General features: G+C 36.3%; 1 protein-coding gene across 1 annotated transcript in view; it reads left to right on the forward strand.

The window, feature by feature from the left end:
• The first annotated feature begins 2048 nt into the window (after positions 1-2048).
• LOC107562335 (uncharacterized) overlaps positions 2049-22288 on the forward strand; it is a 50547-nt gene continuing 30307 nt past the window's right edge. The window contains exons 1-3 of the mRNA XM_016246970.1: positions 2049-2166; positions 2921-3081; positions 21169-21314. Of these exons, the coding sequence (XP_016102456.1) occupies positions 3024-3081; positions 21169-21314 (204 nt within the window). The 5' untranslated portion in view covers positions 2049-2166; positions 2921-3023. The remainder of the gene's footprint in view (positions 2167-2920; positions 3082-21168; positions 21315-22288) is intronic.

The raw sequence follows: 22288 nt of genomic DNA on the forward strand, positions 1-22288 counted from the left end.
GAGCGCCATATTGCCTTATTTATCTAAAAGTGCTCTTTCCCTTTAAACCTAACCAAAAAGCCTTGTGTGTTGACTGTGAAACACAGTAGACTTTAATTATATGCATTCATGGTGTAATTGCTACATTTTCGTGTCAATCCATACCGCAAACAATGCGCTGTCACTTTAATTCAGCGCGAGCAGCACAGCAAACTCAGTGAGGAAACGATCTCTGCACTGCTGCAGACGCGCCGCTCCTGGAGCGCACTGCAGGTCCGCAACCGTGCGCAGTGTGAACGCATAATCCGTTAACATGAGTGCGGAAAAAATACGCACCGCATACGCACTACAAACGGAGTGTGTGTGAACCTGGCTTTATGTGTGTGCGCTGCGTGTGTGCATGAGCGCACAGTCTCCGGGAGAGCGTGCCAGTGCCGATTGGCTAAACACCGGCAATAATTAAAAATAAATGCAAATTTAAAACTTTATTGACGATGAGACACTGCCTCGATTGTGCAAGTGACAATTCCTGTGTCAAGTGTGCAGCTGGCTCATAGTGCAGACGCGATGCATGGTGATTAGAAGGCATGTGCGCATTTTAAGAGAGAAAGAGAGAGCGCGCGCGGTGATTCACACACGCTGTTTGTCTCACATAACGTTTTCAAATTACTTTATAAGTTATTAATGAAGAAATATGAACTGTACCTCACCTTCAGCATTATAATTACTTTATCCACCCAGGCCAGGGATTGAGACTGTTCTGCTGCATGTCATGCCGAACCTCTCACGGCAGCTAGGCGCGTCATGAGCTTGAGATCGGTTTATGAGATCGGCCTTTACAGAGACAGCCGATCAAACTTCCCAAAGCGATTATCGGCCGATAGCGATTGGTAGCCGATTAATCGGAGCACCCCTAGTTCTTCAGCAGGGAGTTATATTTTCAAAATAAACTTGTCTGTCCACCTGAACGTTCTTCAATTCTGAAAAATGTTTAAACATTTAAAGAACAGAAGCTGTCCCAATATGGCTATAAATGTGCACTATGAACAACCATGGTACAATACTTAGAAATATAGAAGTGGATTGACATAACTCTTTAGATCTGTTTCCAAGCTTCTCTCAAGGAGAGGCCATGATTTCTTACATGGTCAACTAGGGTCTGTCTTCTATACAGTTTCCACTCTTTCCATTAGACCACCCTGTTGAAAAAAACAGCATATGCTGGTTAGGTATGTTTTGACGCTGGGATGCTGGTTTATGCTGGTCCTTTTGCTGGTTTATGCTGGTCCTTTTGCTGGTTTATGCTGGTCCTTTGCTGGTTTATGCTGGTCCTTTTGCTGGTTTATGCTGGTCCTTTTGCTGGTTTATGCTGGTCCTTTGCCAGCACATGACCAGCATAAACCAGCAAAGGACCAGCTAAAACCAGCAAAGGACCAGCACAAACCAGCATCCCAGCGTCAAAACATACCTAACCAGCATATGCTGCTTTTTTCAACAGGGCAATGCCCTCCACTCTATTAATATCTTCCCCCTCTCCTTCACTTAATTGTTTTAGATCCTCCTCTCCTCTCATCTCTTTCTACCTGTTCCACACTTCTTTCTTTCTCATTACAATCCTTCATCTATCCACTCCACCACCTTTTAGACTTACACCTCTTTCTTAGGTAGATAGATAGATAGATAGATAGATAGATAGATAGATAGATAGATAGATAGATAGATAGATAATAATAATAATAATAAAAAAAATTCTTCGCACAGTCTGTTTCTGTTATCTGCAGATGATAGTGCAGAATTTCAATGAGCAACAGATTTGAAACTCTAGCAGGTCTCAGTCATTGATCGCATTGCAGCTGTAGAGGGCACTGTGATCAGACGGTATTCAGGCCGAGAGAAGAACTTCTATGCGTGTCCTATACTCCTCTTCAGCATCAGTCAGTTCTTATGGTCATCCTTCATCAGTATATCATGCATGTGATCATCTATAAAATATCATGTACCGTGTGTCAAAGCTGATTTGCTGTGTGTTTGTTGTGTTGTATGTGAGAGGAGCAGTGTTGTTGTGTGAAGTGGGAGGGTCAGTGCTGCTGCTGATGTCAGAGCTGAGGGTTCAGCTGGACTGAATAACTGACTGACCGCTGGATCTGATCTGCCGGAGCACTCTCGGAGCCGCGTTTCCAGCGCGAGGTAAAACTCTTTCTCCTGTTTTCCAGCCTCACGGGTTGATGTTTGTGAAATGTGACTGTGTTTAGTTACAGTAACTCTCTCTCTCTCTCTCTCTCTCTCTCTCTCTCTCTCTCTCTCTCTCTCTCTCTTTTTCTTTGCTTTCTTAGTGACTTAATAGATGCGGTTCTTAATACTTTTGAACAACTTTTAAGTGAACGAAAGTGAAATCAATCCAAAACGAGTAGATCGTATGTTTGAGTGTGTGAATCTGATGTGTGATATTTTACTATTCAGTACAGTGATCATGTAAATATTATGAATATCACAACTAAAAACGGCCTAAGTTCATTTTGTACGATTCAGCTCCATTAATGTTAAAAATGTATGTATAAAGTAAATGCTACACACACACACACACACACACACACAGGTTTGTTTTTATGGTTTATGGGGACTCTCCATAGGCGTAATGGTTTTTCTACTGTACAAACCGTATTTTCTATTGCCCTACACCAACCCTACCCCTAAACCTACCCCTCACAGGAAACTTTCTGCATTTTTAGATTTTCAAAAAAACTCATTCTGAATTATTTATAAGCCTTTTGAATTATGGGGACACTGAAAATGTACTCATAAATCACCTTCTCGTTGTGATACCTATGCCTATGTCATTCCCATGTTATTATACAAGTTTGTGCCACATAAACATGCACACACACACTGTTTTACAAACAGGTCTCTGCTGCAATTAAACTAATGTTGATTTCTCTCTCAGGAAGTGTTGAGTGTGGAATATTCTGGTCACTTCTCTGAAATATCAGCCACAGCTCTCGAGTCCATCAGAAGAGGCACATTTAGAGAAAACCATACGTCTGAACATGAGGAGCATCATATGTTTCATAGGTGTTTTTCTGTGTCTGAGAACCACAGCTTCAGGTAAGAGGACCATTAATACGCTTGAAGGCCAACGTACAGTAAATGTGCTGACCTTTCAGTTAATTGCTGTACATAATCTGTTCATTTACTGACACACTAATATAATTAACGACAACGTTTTCAAATTGAAATTTAAGAGCAACTGCATTGCAATTGTTACATTAAAGAGCTATTTCTGCCTATAATAATGTGTATTGTTGGTATAAATTAATGTATTTAGGTGATGTTTAATAATATTTTTGACTTAAAGCCAGTTAATTTGGATGTTACTATTTCTTTAGTGTGTATGGATTATCTGACAGTGAAAAATATCGGAATTTAATTATGAAGATGATATGTTAGGCTGTCTTATTCATATTAAGGAGAAATTTACAGTATTGTCATAAGGGTCAATTTTTTTTTCCGAAATTGAGATTTATACATCATCTGAAAGCTGAATAAATAAGCTTTCCATTGATGTATGGTTTGTTAGGACAATATTTGGCCGAGATACAACTATTTGAAAATCTGGAATCTGAGGGTGCAAAAAAAAAAAATCGAAATATTGAGAAAATCACATTTAAAGTTGTCCAAATGAAGTTCTTAGCAATGCATATTACTAAACAAAAATGAAGTTTTAATATATTTACAGTAGGAAATGTACTAAATATCTTCATGGAACATGATCTTTACTTAATATCCTAATGATTTTTGGCATAAAAGAAAAATCAATAATTTTGACCCATACAATGTTTTTTTGCCTATTGTTACAAATATACCCCAGCGACTTAAGACAGGTTTTGTGGTTCAGGGTCACAAATATGTAGTCAACTGTGAGACAGATTTTTGTGAAAACAAATAGCAATTAGTTCTACATTTCCATTAATTTAACCTTTTTATTTTGGCCTATAGTTTAAAGGTCAACATTTTCAAATGAAATATAAGATGCTCTTTGTAAAGGCCCAGTGTGAAGGACAGATTCTTGATCTTACTGTTAACTGAAAGCCTTTGACTCATTGAGATTGAGTCAATCTGTTTGCTCGGTTGTTATTCAAGCGCCACATGTGTTTTGTTTTGGTCACTGGTGCCTTGATGTCTGGGAATAAAAACAGGATCCTGTTAGAGAGAAGACATGAAGCTTTAGACACACAATCATCTGATTTCTCCTGCGCGTTTGAATGATAGCTGACGGCATTATTCATACTTCTGCTTCCAGTGTGTACCTTATGCCAGTGATTCGCTTTGCTTGTACTTTCACTTTGCATTTTACTGGAAATACTAACTCTGCTCAGCAGTTTCTCATGCTTTTCTCACTCCTGAGAGGGTCAGTCGGTTTGTCCGTCATCAGAGAGGAAGACAGTGGCTCTTTAGTGTTTGTTAGGCGCAGGACAGAGCCTGAGATTGCTTGTGCGGTTGTTAGCGGCTGTAATCCACAGAAAAGCAGTGGATCTGACATCCTCAGGAAGAGGAACAGACAGGAGCTGTTGTGTAACTACCTGATATTCCCGCCGCAGCACCATCATTACTGCACCGCACAGACAGCATGAGAGAGAGAGAGAGACATACAGTTCCTGAGTGAATAAGCACAATGATGGTAACAGGAAAAAAATCCCCGTGTTAAATATGGCGTGTAGTGTTTAAATGAGGCACTTCCGCCCGCTGAAGGACCGCCGGCTGGTCTGGGTGGCAGTGAGACCCGGTGACGCGACCGCATGGAGACCGATTTCTATCTCGCACTCCCAATTAACAATCTGTTTTTTTCCTCTTCTGACTGCCAGCTTTTTTTCTCATTCTTTTTTTTTGAGTTCTGGTCGTCCTATTTTGGCTGAGATTTGCTGGATAAATTGAATTTGTATCTCTATATATCGAATGATCAGATGACATCAGTGGAAAAAGAAAGTCTATGAAAGACAATGAAAACAAACATTGATTTTATAAAAATACACTACCGTTCAGATATTTTTGAAATAAGTCTCTTCTGCTTACAAAGATCACCAAAAATACAGTAAAACAGTGAAATATTATTACAATTTAAAATAGCTGTTTTCTATGTGAATATACAGTAAAATATAATTTATTCCTGTGATCAAAGCTGAATTTTCAGCATCATTACTCCAGTCTTTAGTGTCACATGATCCAGAAATCATTCTAATGTGCTAATTTGCTGCTCAAGAAACATTTGTGACCCTGGACCACATAACCAGTCATAAGGGTACATTTCTTTGTAATTGATATATAAGCTGAATAAATAAGCTTTCCATTGATAAATGGTTTGTTTAGGATAGGACAATATTTGGCCGAGATACAACTATTTGAGAATCTGAGGGTGCAAAAAAATCTAAATATTGAGAAAATCACCTTTAAAGTTGTCCAAATGAAGTTCTTAGCAAAAAATTAAGTTTTGATATATTTACGGTAGGAAATGAAAAAAAATATTTTCATGGAACATGATCTTTATCCTAATGATTTTTGGCATAAAAGGAAAATCGATCATTTTGACCCATACAATGTATTGTTGGCTATTGCTACACATATGGCTGTGCGACATGTGACAGGTTTTGTGGTCCAGGATCACATTTCATTATTATCAATGTTGAAAACAATTTTTGTGGAACTCATGATATATTTCATTTTTCAGTATTTACACATGAATAAAAAAGTTCCAAGAGCAAATCTTTTGTAACATTATAAATGTCTTTCTTGTCACTTTTCATCAATTTAATGCATTTTTCCTGAATGAAAGCATGAATTTGTTGTTCAGGAATGTGTGTTCAATTAGCAAATTTTTATACAAACTAGAATGTGGAAGCGTGCGAAAGCCATTGGAAAGCTTCTGCTGTAGTGTGATTTCCCTTGATGTGAAGTGTGAACAAGAAGATCTTATTAAGACGAGACAAAACATCAAAGAAACACTCACACAATACTCAAATTAAGCCTTACACACGTCTTCAAGTATTCCCTATGAAACTGGAATGAGCTCTGAACGTCTGCTGTGCTCCTGTTCTTAACATATCCGTCCTGATTTTTTCTCTCAGACTTGAAACTCTACAGATTAATCTGTTCTTGACTCCTCACATCTGAAGAGTGTAAGTTATGTGCCATTAGCATTCATAAACAGAATTATTATATAATAAATGTTTCCCAAACTCTCCCTGTTGTCCACTGGTTGGACAAACAGAGTTGCTTTGTTCTGGATGAGCTGCTCAAACAAACTGAGACTTTTAACACTAAAAACCCTTTAATGTCTTATTTTTATATCTTAATATTTGTGAGGGAATCAAGAGCAGAGACTGAGCAGTAGCTGAATATGATATCAGTAGTGACACATGCAACATACAGCGGGTAAAATAAGTATTGAACACGTCACCATTTTTCTCAGTAAACATATTTCTAAAGGTGCTGTTGACATTAAATTTTCACCAGATGTCGGTAACAATCCAAGTAATCTATACATACAAAGAAAGCAACACAAATAAGTTCAGAAATTAAGTTCTGTGTAATAAAGTGGAATGACACAGGGAAAAAGTATTGAACACATGAAGAAAGGGAGGTGCAAAAAGGCATGGAAAGCCAAGACACCAGCTAAAATCTATCAGTAATTAGAAAGCAATCCTGCCCTTTGTCAGTGGAAATTAATATTAGCTGGTTCAGTCTCAACTGATGGCCTATAAACAGGTGTCTCATGACCAACATGTCACACAAGAAACATTTCATGATGGGTAAAAGCAAAGATCATTTTCAAGACCGTCGCAATCTTATTGTTGCAAAACATACTGATGGCATTGGTTACAGAAGGACTTCTATACTTCTGAATGTTCCAGTGAGCACTGTTGGGGCCATAATCCGGAAGTGGAAAGAACATAATTTCACCATAAACCGGCTATGACTAGATGATCCTCGCAAGATTTCTGACAGAGGAGTGAAAATAATTATCAGAAGAGTTGTCCAAGAGCCAAGGATCACTTGTGGAGAGCTTCAGAAAGACCTGGAATTAGCATGTACAATTGTTTCAAAGAAAATATTAAGTACAATAAGTAATGCACTCAACCGCCACGGCCTGTATGCACGCTCACCATTCTCTATTGCTGAAGAAAAAGCATGTTGAAGCTTGTTTAAAGTTTGCTTGCGTGTCTAAATTGAAGGAAGGATGAATGGAAAAATGTACTGAGACATTCTTGATAAAAATCTGCGTCTTGAAGCTGTCATTAAATTTTAGTATTAAGTATTAAATAAATTTCAGTAAGCGTGTTCAATACTTTTTCCCTGGGTCATTCCATTTTATTACACAGAACTTAATTTCTGAACTTATTTGTATTGTTTTCTTTGTATGTATAGGTTACTTGGATTGTTATCGGCATCTGGTGAAAATGTCATGTCAACAGCACCGTTAGAGATATATTTACTGAGAAAAATTGTGATTTTACCCGCTGTATATCACAAGTTACGGAAACTCTCAGAGACCATTACTTTTTAATTATTGTACTATGCTCTGGTTTCACAGACAAGGCTTAAGCTAGTCCCAGACTAAAATGCATGTTTGAGCTGTCTCAACTGAAAATATTTTGCTCCATTGTTCTGTGTCTAGATGCACACCTGTAATGTTTTCTTCTATGGCGTTTTTGTAAAAGTTGCTTAAATATCTTAATTTAACTAAGGCCTATTCCTGACTTAATCTAAGCCCCGTTTGTGAAACCGGGCCTATATATGTTTTTTTTTCTCTTAACTTTAGGGGTTTGACACAATCCCTGACAAAATCTGCAGACAGTTTGCACTGATTTTGTAGGAAAGTTTCAGATTTACATGGTAAAAAATGTGTTACTGGGAGACACTATTGTTATTGTTAACTAAACTGTTTTATTTCATTTTTTTAAGCTTAAATAAAATAAAATAATAAAAAAAGAAAAATCTTTAAAAACAAAAATGATAAATGTTACTTCGGCAACTAAGTGAAATATAAGCTTAAGTTGAAATACTAAAATTACTAGAATTAAAACGGAATTAAATATGAATTAAAGTGAAATAGATATATTTAATAAAAATGATGAAAACACATGACAAATTTACTAAAACTTTAGCAGGGAGAGCAGCAATAACCCACCCCCTATGTAAACAGAGCAGAACCAACATAAATGTATTACAGATAGCATAAATGTTCAATAATTTAATGCACACATTTTAGAAATTAGTCTGATTCAAAATAGAATCAGAAGGCCAGGAGGAGCTGGGGATGGAGGAGGGAAATTAGCTATTGAACAACGCGGAATACTGAAGGGACTTTCTATATGAATGCTGAGATGGGCATCATATTCCTATAGGTAGACGTAGATCAGCTGAGAGTCAGCTGATGCAAGCTTGACTAACATGACCTGCCAGAACTAACACTACGCTTGATTTTATCAAGTCCTTGATGAATAAAAGTATTAATTTCTTAAAACAACAAGAGAAATCTTACTGACTCCAAACATTTGAACTGTACATTTTAAGAAAATAAATGATATCAGTTTTGATATTCATGTTGATTTTATGTTCCTTCTAACATTGTAATCGGTGATTCTCCATCTCTTATCATTGCTGTAAGCTTTGAAGTGCTACAAATAGACTCTGGACTAGAACACAGAAGACACTTTGTGGGTGGCTGTCGCTCCCCTCCCAGTGTCTCTGTGATTGTCTGTGTCTCTGTCTGTCCTGAGTCCCTCAGGACACGTCCTGTCTCTGAAGCGTCAGGTCTCTCGAGCCGGCCGGCCATAGCCTGACTCATGAATGGCTCATTAGCGTCAGACAGAGATAAACTACAACTCGCTGAAACCCAGAACTGCCGTTCTGCCAGCGGCCGCCGCACCATCACCGATAAGAGCTGCGTTATGAGTGCTTATCACAGCCGTCTGACCAACACACTGATCTAGAATCAGCTGCTAAACTTCACCACAGTAAACGGGCCATGAACCTCTGGCCTTAAAGGCAGCATTCAATCAAAAGTGAAAATTCAATCATCCTCTTCCTCCTCAAGAGAAACACAAAAATAGAAATTCTAAAGAATTTTTGGTAGCACTTTACTAAAAGGTTCCATTTGTTAACAATATTTAATGCATTAACTAAAATGAATTAACAATGTACAATACATTGTTACTGTGTTTATTAATCTTTGTTAACATATAAAACTACAACTGTTGTTAGTCCATGTTAGCTCAGGTCCATTAAAAAGCATTGATAGATACAACTTTTTATTTTAATAATATATTAGTAAATGTTGGAATCAGTATTAACTAAGACGGACGAATCCTTTAGAAGTATTTTTCATTGTTAGTTTATGTTAACATGCAATCGCATGTCTGAAAACATTACATTCAGTTCATACTTAAATATTCATGTAACTTTTTCACAAGGGAATGTGTCTTAACATCTCAACAGACTGAATAACAAGTTGTAATCTAAAGATGAGCTTTCATCTGATATCCTCGTGCTGTGCTTATTAAACTTTTTCTTACAGAAGGACCAAAACACACACTCAAACATCAGTTATCGTACCCTGAATTTTTCACATTCGCTGATAATTATCTTATCATTTACTGCCAAGATGGCTGATGCTAACGGTGCAGTGACGCGACCAGTAAGCCGGTCCATGAATCTGCGTCAGGTCAGAGTCATTAGCACTTCTGCAGGAGCGCTGGAGGGAAATGTCTGCTCTCTGCTGATGCTTTGGGAAGCATATGTTGTGTGAAGCTACATCAGATTTGAGTGATTAGAAGCCCCTCCTGTGCACTGAGACCTGGTCGCTTCCATCTGCTTAGAGGAACCAGCTAACAGCCTCTGCTAAATGAGTCTTTCCTCCCCGAGTCGCCATGCTAATTACGGCAGAGAAGATAGATTGGCTCTCTGTGAGGTGCATCAGAAATATCTCTTTATTTGCTTATTTATGTGTGTGTCGTTTGCATGACGTTAGCGTGGAATACAGCCGCTAGAAACCTTGTGATAAATGTGTTTTGTGTTGTTGTGCGTGTGCATCGCTGGATCATCTAATATCTTTTTGCCCCGAGAACCTGAATAAGAGAAAGCATTTCGAAAAGAAAATTGCAAGCAAATGCAGTAAAATCTGCAAGCAATTACAAGTATTTAAATAGCATTTAGAGAGGGCTGTGGCAGCTTTTATTTTTCAAGAGAGGAAGAAAGCACGTGTCATGCTGCTATTGTGCTGCAGCCGTACTGAGAAAATATGACTAACTAGAAAAGAAACGGCTCGCTTGTCTGTGTCAAAAACAACTTTCTCGACACAGATTTGCCTGGAAGTTTAAAATACTTTGAAGGTTTGTTTGAAGTTGGAAGGTCTGTCGTTTGAATACTTGAGCGGGCTGAAAAGAGACTTGAAGTCTGAAGGTTGTTTAGGCCCCGTGTAGATTAAGCACTTGGACAGTTTGAAGACAGATTTCCGGTTTGAGGTGGCAATCTGAAGAAAAAAATCCTCTAAAGCAGTGAGGAGAAGCAGTTTGGCAAAAAAACATCAGATCATGTTGGCCATATTGAGATCACTTGGGATCCTTCTGGAAGGATATAGAAACTTATATTCAGGATATTTGAAAAATATTTGTGTATTTGATGTATTTTTTTCATTTAAACACACACACACACACACACACACACACACACACACATATAATTAGGAATAATATAAACATACTATGTAAAGGTAATAAAGTATTAAAGTGTGATATACAGTTAATCGTTTCACTAAAAATGATTAACTGTATCATTTTGACAAAAAAAGACTGTGTAACCTATATAGACTCTATAATCAACTAAGTAATTTCGTAAAACAGAAATTACATACATAGTGTCTGAGTAGCTGCTAAATATGAATTTGAACTTACTTCAAAACGATTAAAAATGGATGTACTACATCCACCATGTTTTCACTATCATGTGACCTACCTCATGGGATAGTAAAGTGTCCATTGAAAGTAGTCGGGTACTTTTTGTCTACTGTTTTTCAGATACTATGAATTTGGACGTACCATTGGCATACCATTTTTCATATACTATATAGTAGAGAAGTATTTGATTTTAGGCGCAGCGCTATTCTTGTCACAATTTCAAAATTTACATTAATTCAGAAAATCATTAAATATTTTACTTTTCCTGCCATGAAACATATGAACAGATATCTAATATTTAATTTAATTTAAACAATAATTTTTTGTTTAAAGGGGTCCTATTATGCTTTTTTACTTTTTCAACTTTAGTTAGTCTGTAATGTTGCTGTTTGAGCATAAAAAAGATCTGCGAAGTTACAAAGCTCAAAGTCCAATTCAAAAGGAGATATTTTATTTAACAGAAATCACTTTTCAAAAACTACAACGAATGACTTGTTTGGACTACAATGCATATTTTCCGGAATTTGTGATATCACAAATACCGACGAATGGGACGAGACCTGGTTGAGCTGCACTAGAGAAGGCAACGAGTCTTATCACTATGTCGGAGACACGCTAGCTTTCCCAAGGCAGACAAACTTAGAGTGGTTACAATCATCCGGGTTTAAATCGCGCTCAAATTGATTTGATTTTGACGCAATATTTACACTGAAGCTTGCAAGCGGCTATGGTAATGGTAAGGGGCATGACATTTCCTGACCAGGCGCCGAGTGGAGCCAATCACAACACACACTGGCCCAGCTAACCAATCACAGCACATTTCATATTTCAGAAGGCGGGCCTTCGTTCATGCCAGACTGGGGAGAGAGGTGTTGTAATAATGTAAAATATGTGAAAAATAATGTGTTTTTCGAACAACCTAGTATGAGAGCAAGTTCTAGTACACCCCCAAAACAAAATCAAGACTTTGTAAAAGAGCATAATAGGACCTTAATATAACCTTCCTTTTAAGTAACATGTTTTATGTATATTAAAATAGAACAAATGTAATGCTTATTTATATTTTATTCACTGATCATATGTAAACATGTATTTTCATTGTAATACAATGCTGTTATTTATTTATTTTTAGCACCCAGTAAAAGATACCAGACTAATACTAATATTTACAGTATGAGGTTATTTTTATATATTTATTTACTACTTGTATAAAATGTATACACTTTTTTAAAATCTTATTTCTACCCAAAATGTACAAAACAATACAGTGGATATGAAAAGTAATTCTGAAGTGTCTGGAACACTGTAGTTAGTGAATGTAGTCCACTTGAATGCATGTACTGTATTCTTTGAAATGTTTAAATACTTCCATGTGCACTCTTTTAGAAATGTATATATTTGTGTATGATTTATACGTTCAACATCCTTCCAGACAATGTCATAAGAGTTAGCCATTAGTCATTAGTCTTTGTAGACTATCTGCTAACACTTTATTTTGATGCTCCCTCAACAGACATTCTACTGACTATACAGTAACTTTGCAAGCACATGTCAATTTATTACACTAACCCTAACCTAACAGTCTACTAATACTGTAATGACTGCTAGTTGACATGTAGCTGCAAAGTTACAGTTGTTAGAATGTCTAGTGGACTAGCAAAATAAAGTTGTGTTTTACTTTTAGTGTAACTTAACATACTGTAAAGCTGCTTTAAATGGGATTGATGAGTAGTTTCCATTAGTACAGTATTTAATTCATCACCACATGGTTGTTTATGATGTAAAATAGCTATATAAGTGTGTGTATATAAATATACAGTATATGACAGGCTGAAATTACTCTGGCACTGCCATCCTCCTCTAGTTTGAGGTCAGCGTGTTCACAATCTGTCCCACACTCAGTTTGCCAGACGGCCGACAGTCGGCTCCCTGAGGCTTAAACAGACCTATACAAAGACAGGCAGTCTCCACGGGGTCCCAGCCACGGCGTCTGGGTGAAGCGGCTCCTCGGCGGGCCTCTGACCGTCACGGCAAACCCGTCCTGCCGATGATACGCAGGTGAATCTGGGGGGATTGGTGATGTGGTGGGGTGGGCGCAGGGGTTAGAGGCCAGGGGACACCGCAGGGCTCTGTACGCCACTGATAAGAGTTTGTTTGTCTTCCTGTGGATGGTTAGGCCTCAGTCTGCAGCCGAGGAAACGCTGGGACAATAGGTGTGCGGAGCAGCCTGTGACCTCCCTCTCTCCCGCTCTTCCCCCCCCCAACTACAACAGAGATTACAAATTATGGATTAAAAATGAAAACTTCAACCATAAAAGAACACTTTCATTACTAGGCCTGTCACGATAACAACGTTTTGTTGTGCAATATATTGCCCCAGAAATAATTGCGATACGCGATTTTATTGTCAATTTAAAGACCATTTTATGCCACTGAATATATAATCATAATGTAACAGCATAATAATGCAAGAAGGCCTACACACTTCCAAATGACAACAAACTTTACATTTTTAAATCATGGAAATTAAGTATCAAAATATTAGATACCTTAAAAAACCTGAATAAATAGTAAATAAAAAATTTTTTTTAACAAAAAGTGCAAAGTAACAAGTAGAAAAAAAGAAAAATGCACAAAGAACTTGTATGGAGATTTTTCCATCTACAGATTTTCCCTGACCTTCTTTTCTCGGTAAATTAAGGGTGCGCACTATTGCTGAAAAACACAATCACTACTTAGCAGTCAGATGTCCATATGCACAAAGACACAGATCCCTAAACAAGACCATATCTGCAGATGAAACTTTGTTTGTAGAAGCATTTTTAAATTTTGAACTACCACCTCATGACTACACCACGTTATGTACGAGAAGCTGCAAAAGACACAAGCGCAAGTGGAATGTAAAAAAACATGGTGACATTAATTTTTAAGTAAATACAATGTGTGATGTATTGCGTCACCAAAAATTATTGAGGTCATGTACATATATTGAGTGAAAAGTTGATATATTGATTATTGCGACAGGCCTATTCATTACTCATAAATAAAAAACTTTATAAATAATTAAGTACTTTTATAATTTAGTGAAATATTAACTGAAATGAAATATAACAAAAATAAAAAATTTTAAATTTAGTTTCAGCTAGTTGCTAAGTCAACATTTCTCATTTTTGTTTAAGCACTAAAATAACTAAAACTAAATAAACTAAAACTTAAAGGGGTCATATGATGCGATTTCAAGTTTTCCTTTCTCTTTGGAGTGTTACAAGCTCTTGGTGCATAAAGAAGATCTGTAAAGTTGCAAAGACTAAAGTCTCAAATCCAAAGAGATATTCTTTATAAAAGTTAAGAGGCAGCCACGCCCCCCTAAAACAGCTCGTTCTAACACGCCCCCACATACCTACCTCACGATGTGGGAAGATTTGCATAACGCCGCCCAAATGTTCACGCAAAGAAAGAAGGCGTAACTTTTATTCTCGCTGTAGTATTGTTGTTGCTGCCGCCATGTTGTGAATGCACTGTGATTTGTTGTGAAAGCGAAACTACTTTCTTTGGTCTTCCAAAAGAGGACGATATCCGCTTCGTCATGCCTAGAGCTGATCTAAAACTGGATATATAAAAAAAAGACAAACACACAACACATTTATTTTATTTCAGGTAGTTGGCAAGGCAATATTTCTCATTTTGTTTGGTTTACATTTAAGTGCTAAAATAAAAAAATTTAATAAAATCAAAAACTAGAAATTATATAGACAAACTTAAAATGACAAAAACACAACAAATGCATTTTATTTAAGTGAGTTGCCAAGGCAAAATTTCTCATTTTCATTTAGATTAAGTATGAAAAGAAATAAAACTAAAACGAAATCTAAAAACTAAAACTTCATAAATAAATAAATAAATAAATATATACATACATACATAAAAATGATTTGTGTTTAGTTGAAACTTAAGTACATAAAATAAACAAATAATAAAATAATAGAAAAATAATCAAATAAAAACAAAACATATTTACTAAAACTTTACTTAAAATATAATTCTAATATTAAATATTTAACTAAAATATACAAGTATAAATTATAAAATGATACAATTTTAAAGCATATTTATAATACATGATACTAAAATAACACTATTCAACTTCCTGTTAAATGGCCTGAATGCAGTGATTCAGAGTCAATAGTGTAGACTGACTTTCTGTTTCTGAATGAACTGTTTGACAAATGAACAAGATATCACCTGTCATTCACACATGCAGTTCGTTTAGCTCCAGATCTGCCTAAAATTAGTTCATTTTTAGAAAAACTAGTGAGCTCTGTTTGTTGTCTGAGTATATAAACTGCAAACTGCTTGAATCTGCTGAGGAAACCAATCAGGAGGGTCAAATACACTACCTGCAGATCTATTTTTGTACTGGAAATGTCAGAGAAGGTGTTTTCCACAAAATCCGTAGCATGTTTTCTGGTTCACCGTAACCTTAACCGAACTCGAGCCGCTATCACACATAACAGTGCGGCTTTGTTCACATCACTGCAGCTTCTCAGACGGTCCTCCCAGTCTTTTATTATGTTCTTGACAGGAAACAGACAGGATTACTGGTAAAGGAGTTATTCAGAAGACGGAAACTGGCCGCAGGTTAAAGAGGATTCTGGCGCCTTTGACCTGTGACAGGAGTCAGTGCCGGACATGAGTGTTTCCAGAATGCCAGTTCATCACTCTTTCTTAAAAACATCAGCTGTGTCTGAGATCCTCTTGCAGTGACTCATTGCAGCTTTCGTACAATGTCTGCTGTTCTTATGACCTTTAAAAACAAGAAATTGTTATGTGAGGAATAGTTGACACACAGACTTGAGCAAGATCAGCTTTAAAATTCCCTGTCAGTCATCGATTTTGTTGCTCTGTGATTTGAAGGTGAAAGCGTGTCATTTATTTGCCATGAGCAGCAGTAGATGGAATTGTAAAGTTGTGTTCTCAGATTTTCCCCAAAATTTCCCAACTCCTCAAATGCGAGGTCTACTGTACTGTATATGACTAGACAAAATCAATCCCACAGAAGTACATTTGAAATCTGCCATCATCAAGTTAATGAATTACTAGCAGGGGTTCGCTTTTTTTTTTTTTTTTTTAAACAATAGCTCCTTTCATAACCCAAGATGTTTGAGACCCGCCAGTCAGAGAAGTTGGTATTTCCATATGGGAATTTCCCAGACATATCTTTAGATTATCATATGTTTTACTAATAGGGTGATAAATTAATAGTGATAAAAAAAAATATATAAGTTCACAATATTGATGATAAACCTTTGAGTATTTTTCGATAGGGATGTACTGATACCACTTTTTCCTGAACTAGTCCAATACCGATACTTCTAGTTTTGGTACTTGCCGATACTGATACCTGTACTTTCATTGAATTTAAAAATTATGAATCATGTTAGCTGGCTTCATTTAGCAAACAGATATTTCCTTCGGTTATTTTCACACTTAATTATGCTCATTAAAATATACTGTACAAGGTTTAATTACACTCACTGTTCATTTTATTACTCTATAGTATTTCATCTTTAATTTTCCTGTAATAATGCAGGGAAAGGGAATCACTCGTAATAAATAAAGAGATCCTTAATCTCTAATACTTCCATTTTGCTCTTTTTGTTCTGTTGTTGGTAGGGTTGGGAACCGATAACCGGTTCTTATTCAGAACCAGTTCTGTTTTTTGAAAAGAACCGGAACTGTGAGCCATTTCTAAGTTTCGGTTCCGAAAACGGTTCTGGTGCGACATGTGACCAAGTATGTGGAAACCACTCATTGCATCACACCATCTCCAGACTGCATTATTATTTGTAAAATAGGGGCTTTATGCAGTGTGTGTATACATGGTTATAAGTATAATATTTCATTAATTTAGGGAAATGAACAAGTGTCTTAGCCCTCAAGGGACTATTTGGCCAACCAGCTTATTCCTGCTTGAAAAGCAAAATGTTATTGATAGTGTAAAAAACATCAACTTTGAAGCACATGCATTGCTCAACATTACTTACTACCTTCCAGCAACTCTACATTAAATTAAGGTAAAATAGTAAATTAAAATGGAACATTTAATAGTTCATTTAAATGGAACCGGAATCGTTAGGCAAAACTGGAACCGATTTCTAACGATACCCAACCCTAGTTGTCGGTGTATCTTTGTCTGGACACAGCACTATTCACACGCTGTGTGGTATCAGCTTTTGGTATCGGAGCATTTTAATGAGTACAAGTAGGCCTACAGGAGTGCAGTTTTGGGCCTAATATCGATACCAGTATCGGTATCGGTGCATCCCTAATTTTCGATATTTAGGCTTCATCTAGATGATCAGTTGTATGTCCCTAAAAACTATCTAAAGATTAACAGAAATTCTAAGTTCTTCACTACAACCCACCAAAATAAAAGTTCAGTTCAACTTAAAATTGTGTCAGAAATATATTACTTATAATAATAATAATAATAATTATTATTATTATTATTATGATAATACAATTTATTATATAAAATATTACATCTATTATTATTATTTTAAGGAATACCATACAACCAATATATTTCTATCGATGTTTTAATTTATACCATTATCATTTAAGTTCTGTTGTGCAACATCTTATTTAACAGAAAGTAAAAATGCTAAATAATTGTTTTATTTTGATTACATTTTAAAGATTGATTAAAAAGTTTTATGAATTCATTTCATTAGACACCCTTTTTGATGATCGTTTCAAAGTAGCTTTACAGTGATAAACAAGGAAATAGTGATTCAGTGATGCTTATTCTGTGGAGATTATTCAAGTTATGTTTACATTAATTCTCTAACAAGATCTAACAAACATGTGCAATACATTTCCTTTCCTATTAACAGTAAGAAATGAATACTGTGATAAATAATGATATTTTATGATACAGAAAACATACTGTGCTATTATTTTTGTCCATATGGCCCAGTACCGGCATTGTATCCTGTGGCCAGCAATTTCCCATCTTCACCTGACTTGAGGAAATAAATGATTGTGGGTTCTCAGTAGGATGGTGCTCTTCACTGATGTCTGGACAAGCGTCATGACAGATACTTCAATTGATTTGAAGCATTTTCCCCAAAATTGAAACCCACGAGCGTGTTTGAGCACAGCATGACCTTCTCACCGCTTATAATGCTGGAAATGAAACTCATCTGTTGGTGCCTTACTGCTGAAGCGATTCCTCTGCGAGCCACACTGATATTCGCCCAGTCGGCTGAGACACACGCTTGTGTTTGTTGCTTCAGATGAAGGCCCGAGGGTCAAAATGTAAAATGAAGCCTCTCTCTTGCACATACAAGGGCAGGGAAAATAACAAACGAGCTGCCGTGAAAGCGCTGTGATGGATGGCGGGGCACTATTTGTGTCTTGGCTCAGAGTATTTGGCCCGATTGGATGTCCGCAGACTTAAACATTTGGTTGCATGGGAAAGAGCCATAGATGAAACGAGATAAAGCTGTGGCTTATAGCTCATTTAACACAGAAGCGCTTAGTGAAAGCTTTGGCATTTCCGGGTCATCTCTGCGGGTCAGCGTTTACGTCCCATGAGTCTGACTAATGTATGTAAGGCTGCTGGGAGGAATAATTCATCTGCTGCTCATCATTATGAACGTCAGCGCTGGCGGTCTCTCTGACATTTCATCAGAACAATATAATGAGGATGTATGAAGAGAAATGGGTGTGTTTCATTAGCAGTTCGATGTGGATGGATTTCTCTGCTAGTATTCTTTGATAAGTATATGGTTTTATATGGCATAAATTAAAGGGATAGTTCACTCAAAAATGTAGTTCTGTCATCATTTACATTTCCAAACTTGTATGAGTTTCTTTCTTGTGTTGAGCACAAAAGAAGATATTTTGATGAAGAATGATAAGCAATCAGTTGACGGCAGCCATTGACTTCCATAGTATGGATAAAAATACTATGGGAGTCAATGGCTACAGTCTGCTCTTTGGTTACCAATATTCTTCAGAACATCTTTTGTGTTCGACAGAAGAAAGAAATTCATACAGGTTTGGAACTACATGAGGGTGAGTAAATGGTGACACATTTTTCATTTTTGGGTGTCTTTCCAAGCATACGGAAACAGAAGGATGGTAATCAGACGATAAGTCATAAAACAAGCAGCAATGGCACCAAATATACATATATACAAATACATTCTACGTCAAATCAATCGTGTGCAGTTAGCAGGTTAATGTGTTTGTTTTAAGTATGTTTAGATATTTTTACTGGAAATCAAGACAAAGATGCTCATTAAAGTTAATGAGTTCACTCAAAAATGAAAATTAGCCCATTACTTATTCACCCTCAAGTCATCCAAGGTGTGTATGACTTTCTTCTTTCAGACGAATCCAGTCGGAGTTATATTAACCATTGTCTTTGATCGTTCAAGCTGTTTCATGGCACTCAGCGGTTGTTGCATGCTTCAGTCCAAAACAAGTTAAGTAAAAAGCACCCATCCATAAAAAAAAAGAGTCTCACACGGCTCCGGGGGGTGAACAAAGGCATTCTGTAGCGAATCGATGCGTTTTTGTAAGAAAAATATCTATATTCAAAAGGTAATAATCACTTTAATGTAGCTTGCACTAACTGTTGTAAAGGGAAGCAGTTCCGGGCGGATGATGTATGGAGGTCGGCTTTGCGCATGCGCAGAAGTGACGCACACGGAAACGCAGCGGAGAGATCAAAACAAAACAACGGTCACTAATTAGAAGTACAAAATGAGGATTTGTAAAGAAGAAAGTCGGAGGATTTCGATATAAGCCAAGAGGAGACTGGTTTTCCTTTGCTAAAGTAAGGAAACTTTGCTTCCTTTGCTCCTGTTAACAAACGTTGGTTTTCACGAGACTCACTGGCGCATGCGCAGCGCTGACCTCATACGTCATTCCCCTGGACCTGCTTCCAGTGTACAACAGTGAGCGCAAACTACATTAAAGTGATTATTACCTTTTGAATATGGATATTTTTCTTACAAAAACACATTCGCTACAGAATGCCTTTGTTCACCTCCCGGAGCTGTGTGAGACATTTTTCTTTTTCTTTTATGGATGGGCGCTTTTTATTTAACTTGTTTTGGACTGAAGCATGCAACACCCGCTGAGTGCCATGAAACAGCTTTAAAGATCAAAGACAATTTTTTATATAACTCCGACTGGATTCGTCTGAAAGAAGAAAGTCATACACCTAGGATGACTTGAGGGTAAGTAATTTATGGGCTAATTTTCATTTTTGGGTGAACTAACCCTTTAAGAATATGCAGTGTATTTACAGCATTTCTCCATTCAAACTGTTCTTACATCCTTGATAAGCCTCGACTAAGACAAGCTAAGACAAAGCCTGGACTGCCGTCACCATCAGCTTGACGTCTAAACATGGCATTTCCTGTTGTCCTTGCAGTTGTTGTAGCTTCCTGTATTTCCTCCCACTCTGACTGTCCTTTGTGAACGAGCTGAAAGTGTCTGCAGTGTTTTGTTTACCTGGAGCACTAGATACAGATAATACACTACTGTTCAAATGTTTGGGATTGGTTAGATTTTTTAAATGTTTTTGAAAGAAGTCTCTTCTGCTCACCAATGCTGCAGTTATTTGATCAAAAAATACAGTAAAAATTGGGAAATATTATTACAATTTAAAATAGCTAATTTACTGCTGTGATCAAAGCTGCATTTTCAGCATCATCACTCCAGTGTCACATGATCCTTCAGAAATCATTCTAATATGCTGATTTGCTGCTGAAGAAACGTTTCTGATTATTACTTTAAATCTACTTGCACTTTTATCTCAATATTTTAAGCATCAGAGTACAACAAGAATCATTTACTGGAGTCATTAGGTGGATCCTTCTATCAAATGGTGAAAGCCATGACTTCAATAGAGCAAGACAATAGCCGTGTTTCAGCATCCTACTGTGTGTCTGGTTTACAGCCCATTATATTAGTGCTGAACTGAGATCAGGAGAGGGCTCTGATGCTTCAGTACTGTCTGCTGCTAACATGAGCTTGATTGGGCCTGATTCAGTTCTGCTGCTCAGGAAGTGACACCTGACACGTGTCTTCCAAAGGAAGGACATGTTTTATTCTGGAGATGATTTATGAGCTGCTGGCAGGATATTATTATTCTCCAGGGATGCAGATGAAGAACATATTAACTGATTTCAATAACTCACTGGCTTTATTCTTTATTCTCTAGATTCCAGTGAGATCTGTGAGCTGAAGGATGTTCCCGGAAACAGCAATGATTGGATCGTCCTGCAGGAAATGTCTCTGGGATGCTGGACGGACTTCACCAGCCAGGATGGGAAAGAAGTCCACATCCTCAAGCTGCTGTCCTCACCTGTAAGTCAGCATGTATTGTGCAGCTTCATCAATTTGTGCTTTGGTTCTATGAAATGTTTCATTTTTATTAGATTTTTTTCTGTTGTATTTTTTCAGGATTCCATTTTTATGGAATAAAAAATTTGTAATCAAAAAGCATGTTTAATTATGAAACAATTAGGAAACAAATTATATATATATAATTTATAAATAAAAAATTATAAAAAAAAAAAAAAAAAAATATATATATATATATATAAGAATGTATTAAAAGTTTAACTACATTTTAATTACATTTTAAGGCCTCCTTATGAAAATCATTTATTAAAAAACAAAAAACAAAAAAACAAATAAACAAACAAAAAAATCAAATAGTTTTTTTCTGTTAAAATTTTTCTGGATTGCTTATGTGTGTGGATTCTACTTAAATGGTTAATTTAAATTGTAGTAATCAAAAAGCATGTCTAATAATTGAAATAATGAAAGTTATACAATTTAACAGCAATTTAGTAATAGTTTAACCAAAATATATTTTTCAAAGGCCTTAAGAATTTTTTTAATTTTATTTTATTTGTCACAAATTCTGTGTTTTCAGTAATAACTTTTTTGGATTCTGTTTTAATGGTTTATTAAATTTTACATTAATAGGACCTTATGAAATTTTTTTTAAAAGTGTTGTCTGTTTTAATTTTTCTGGAATTATGATTTAATACAAATTATGATTAAATGAAGGCATAACACATAAGATATTCAATTGAACTTTTAAAATGTAATAAAGAAAATTCAACAATTCCTTTTATTTTTTGGTGAACAAAGTGCTGCACAACAGAAGGGTAACTTTTCAAAATAAAACAAAGTAAAATTGGGACCTTTTTATACTTTGAGAAGTATAATAATAATACAATAATAACAATACAGTCTTCTGTACAATAATAATATATTTCTGTCACAATTTTTTTCATGCCACATTTTTTTTTTTTTTTTTTTTTTTTTAT

Source organism: Sinocyclocheilus grahami, unplaced genomic scaffold (genome assembly GCF_001515645.1).
Source record: "Sinocyclocheilus grahami isolate Dianchi unplaced genomic scaffold, SAMN03320097.WGS_v1.1 scaffold818.1, whole genome shotgun sequence".
Taxonomy (NCBI): domain Eukaryota; kingdom Metazoa; phylum Chordata; class Actinopteri; order Cypriniformes; family Cyprinidae; genus Sinocyclocheilus; species Sinocyclocheilus grahami.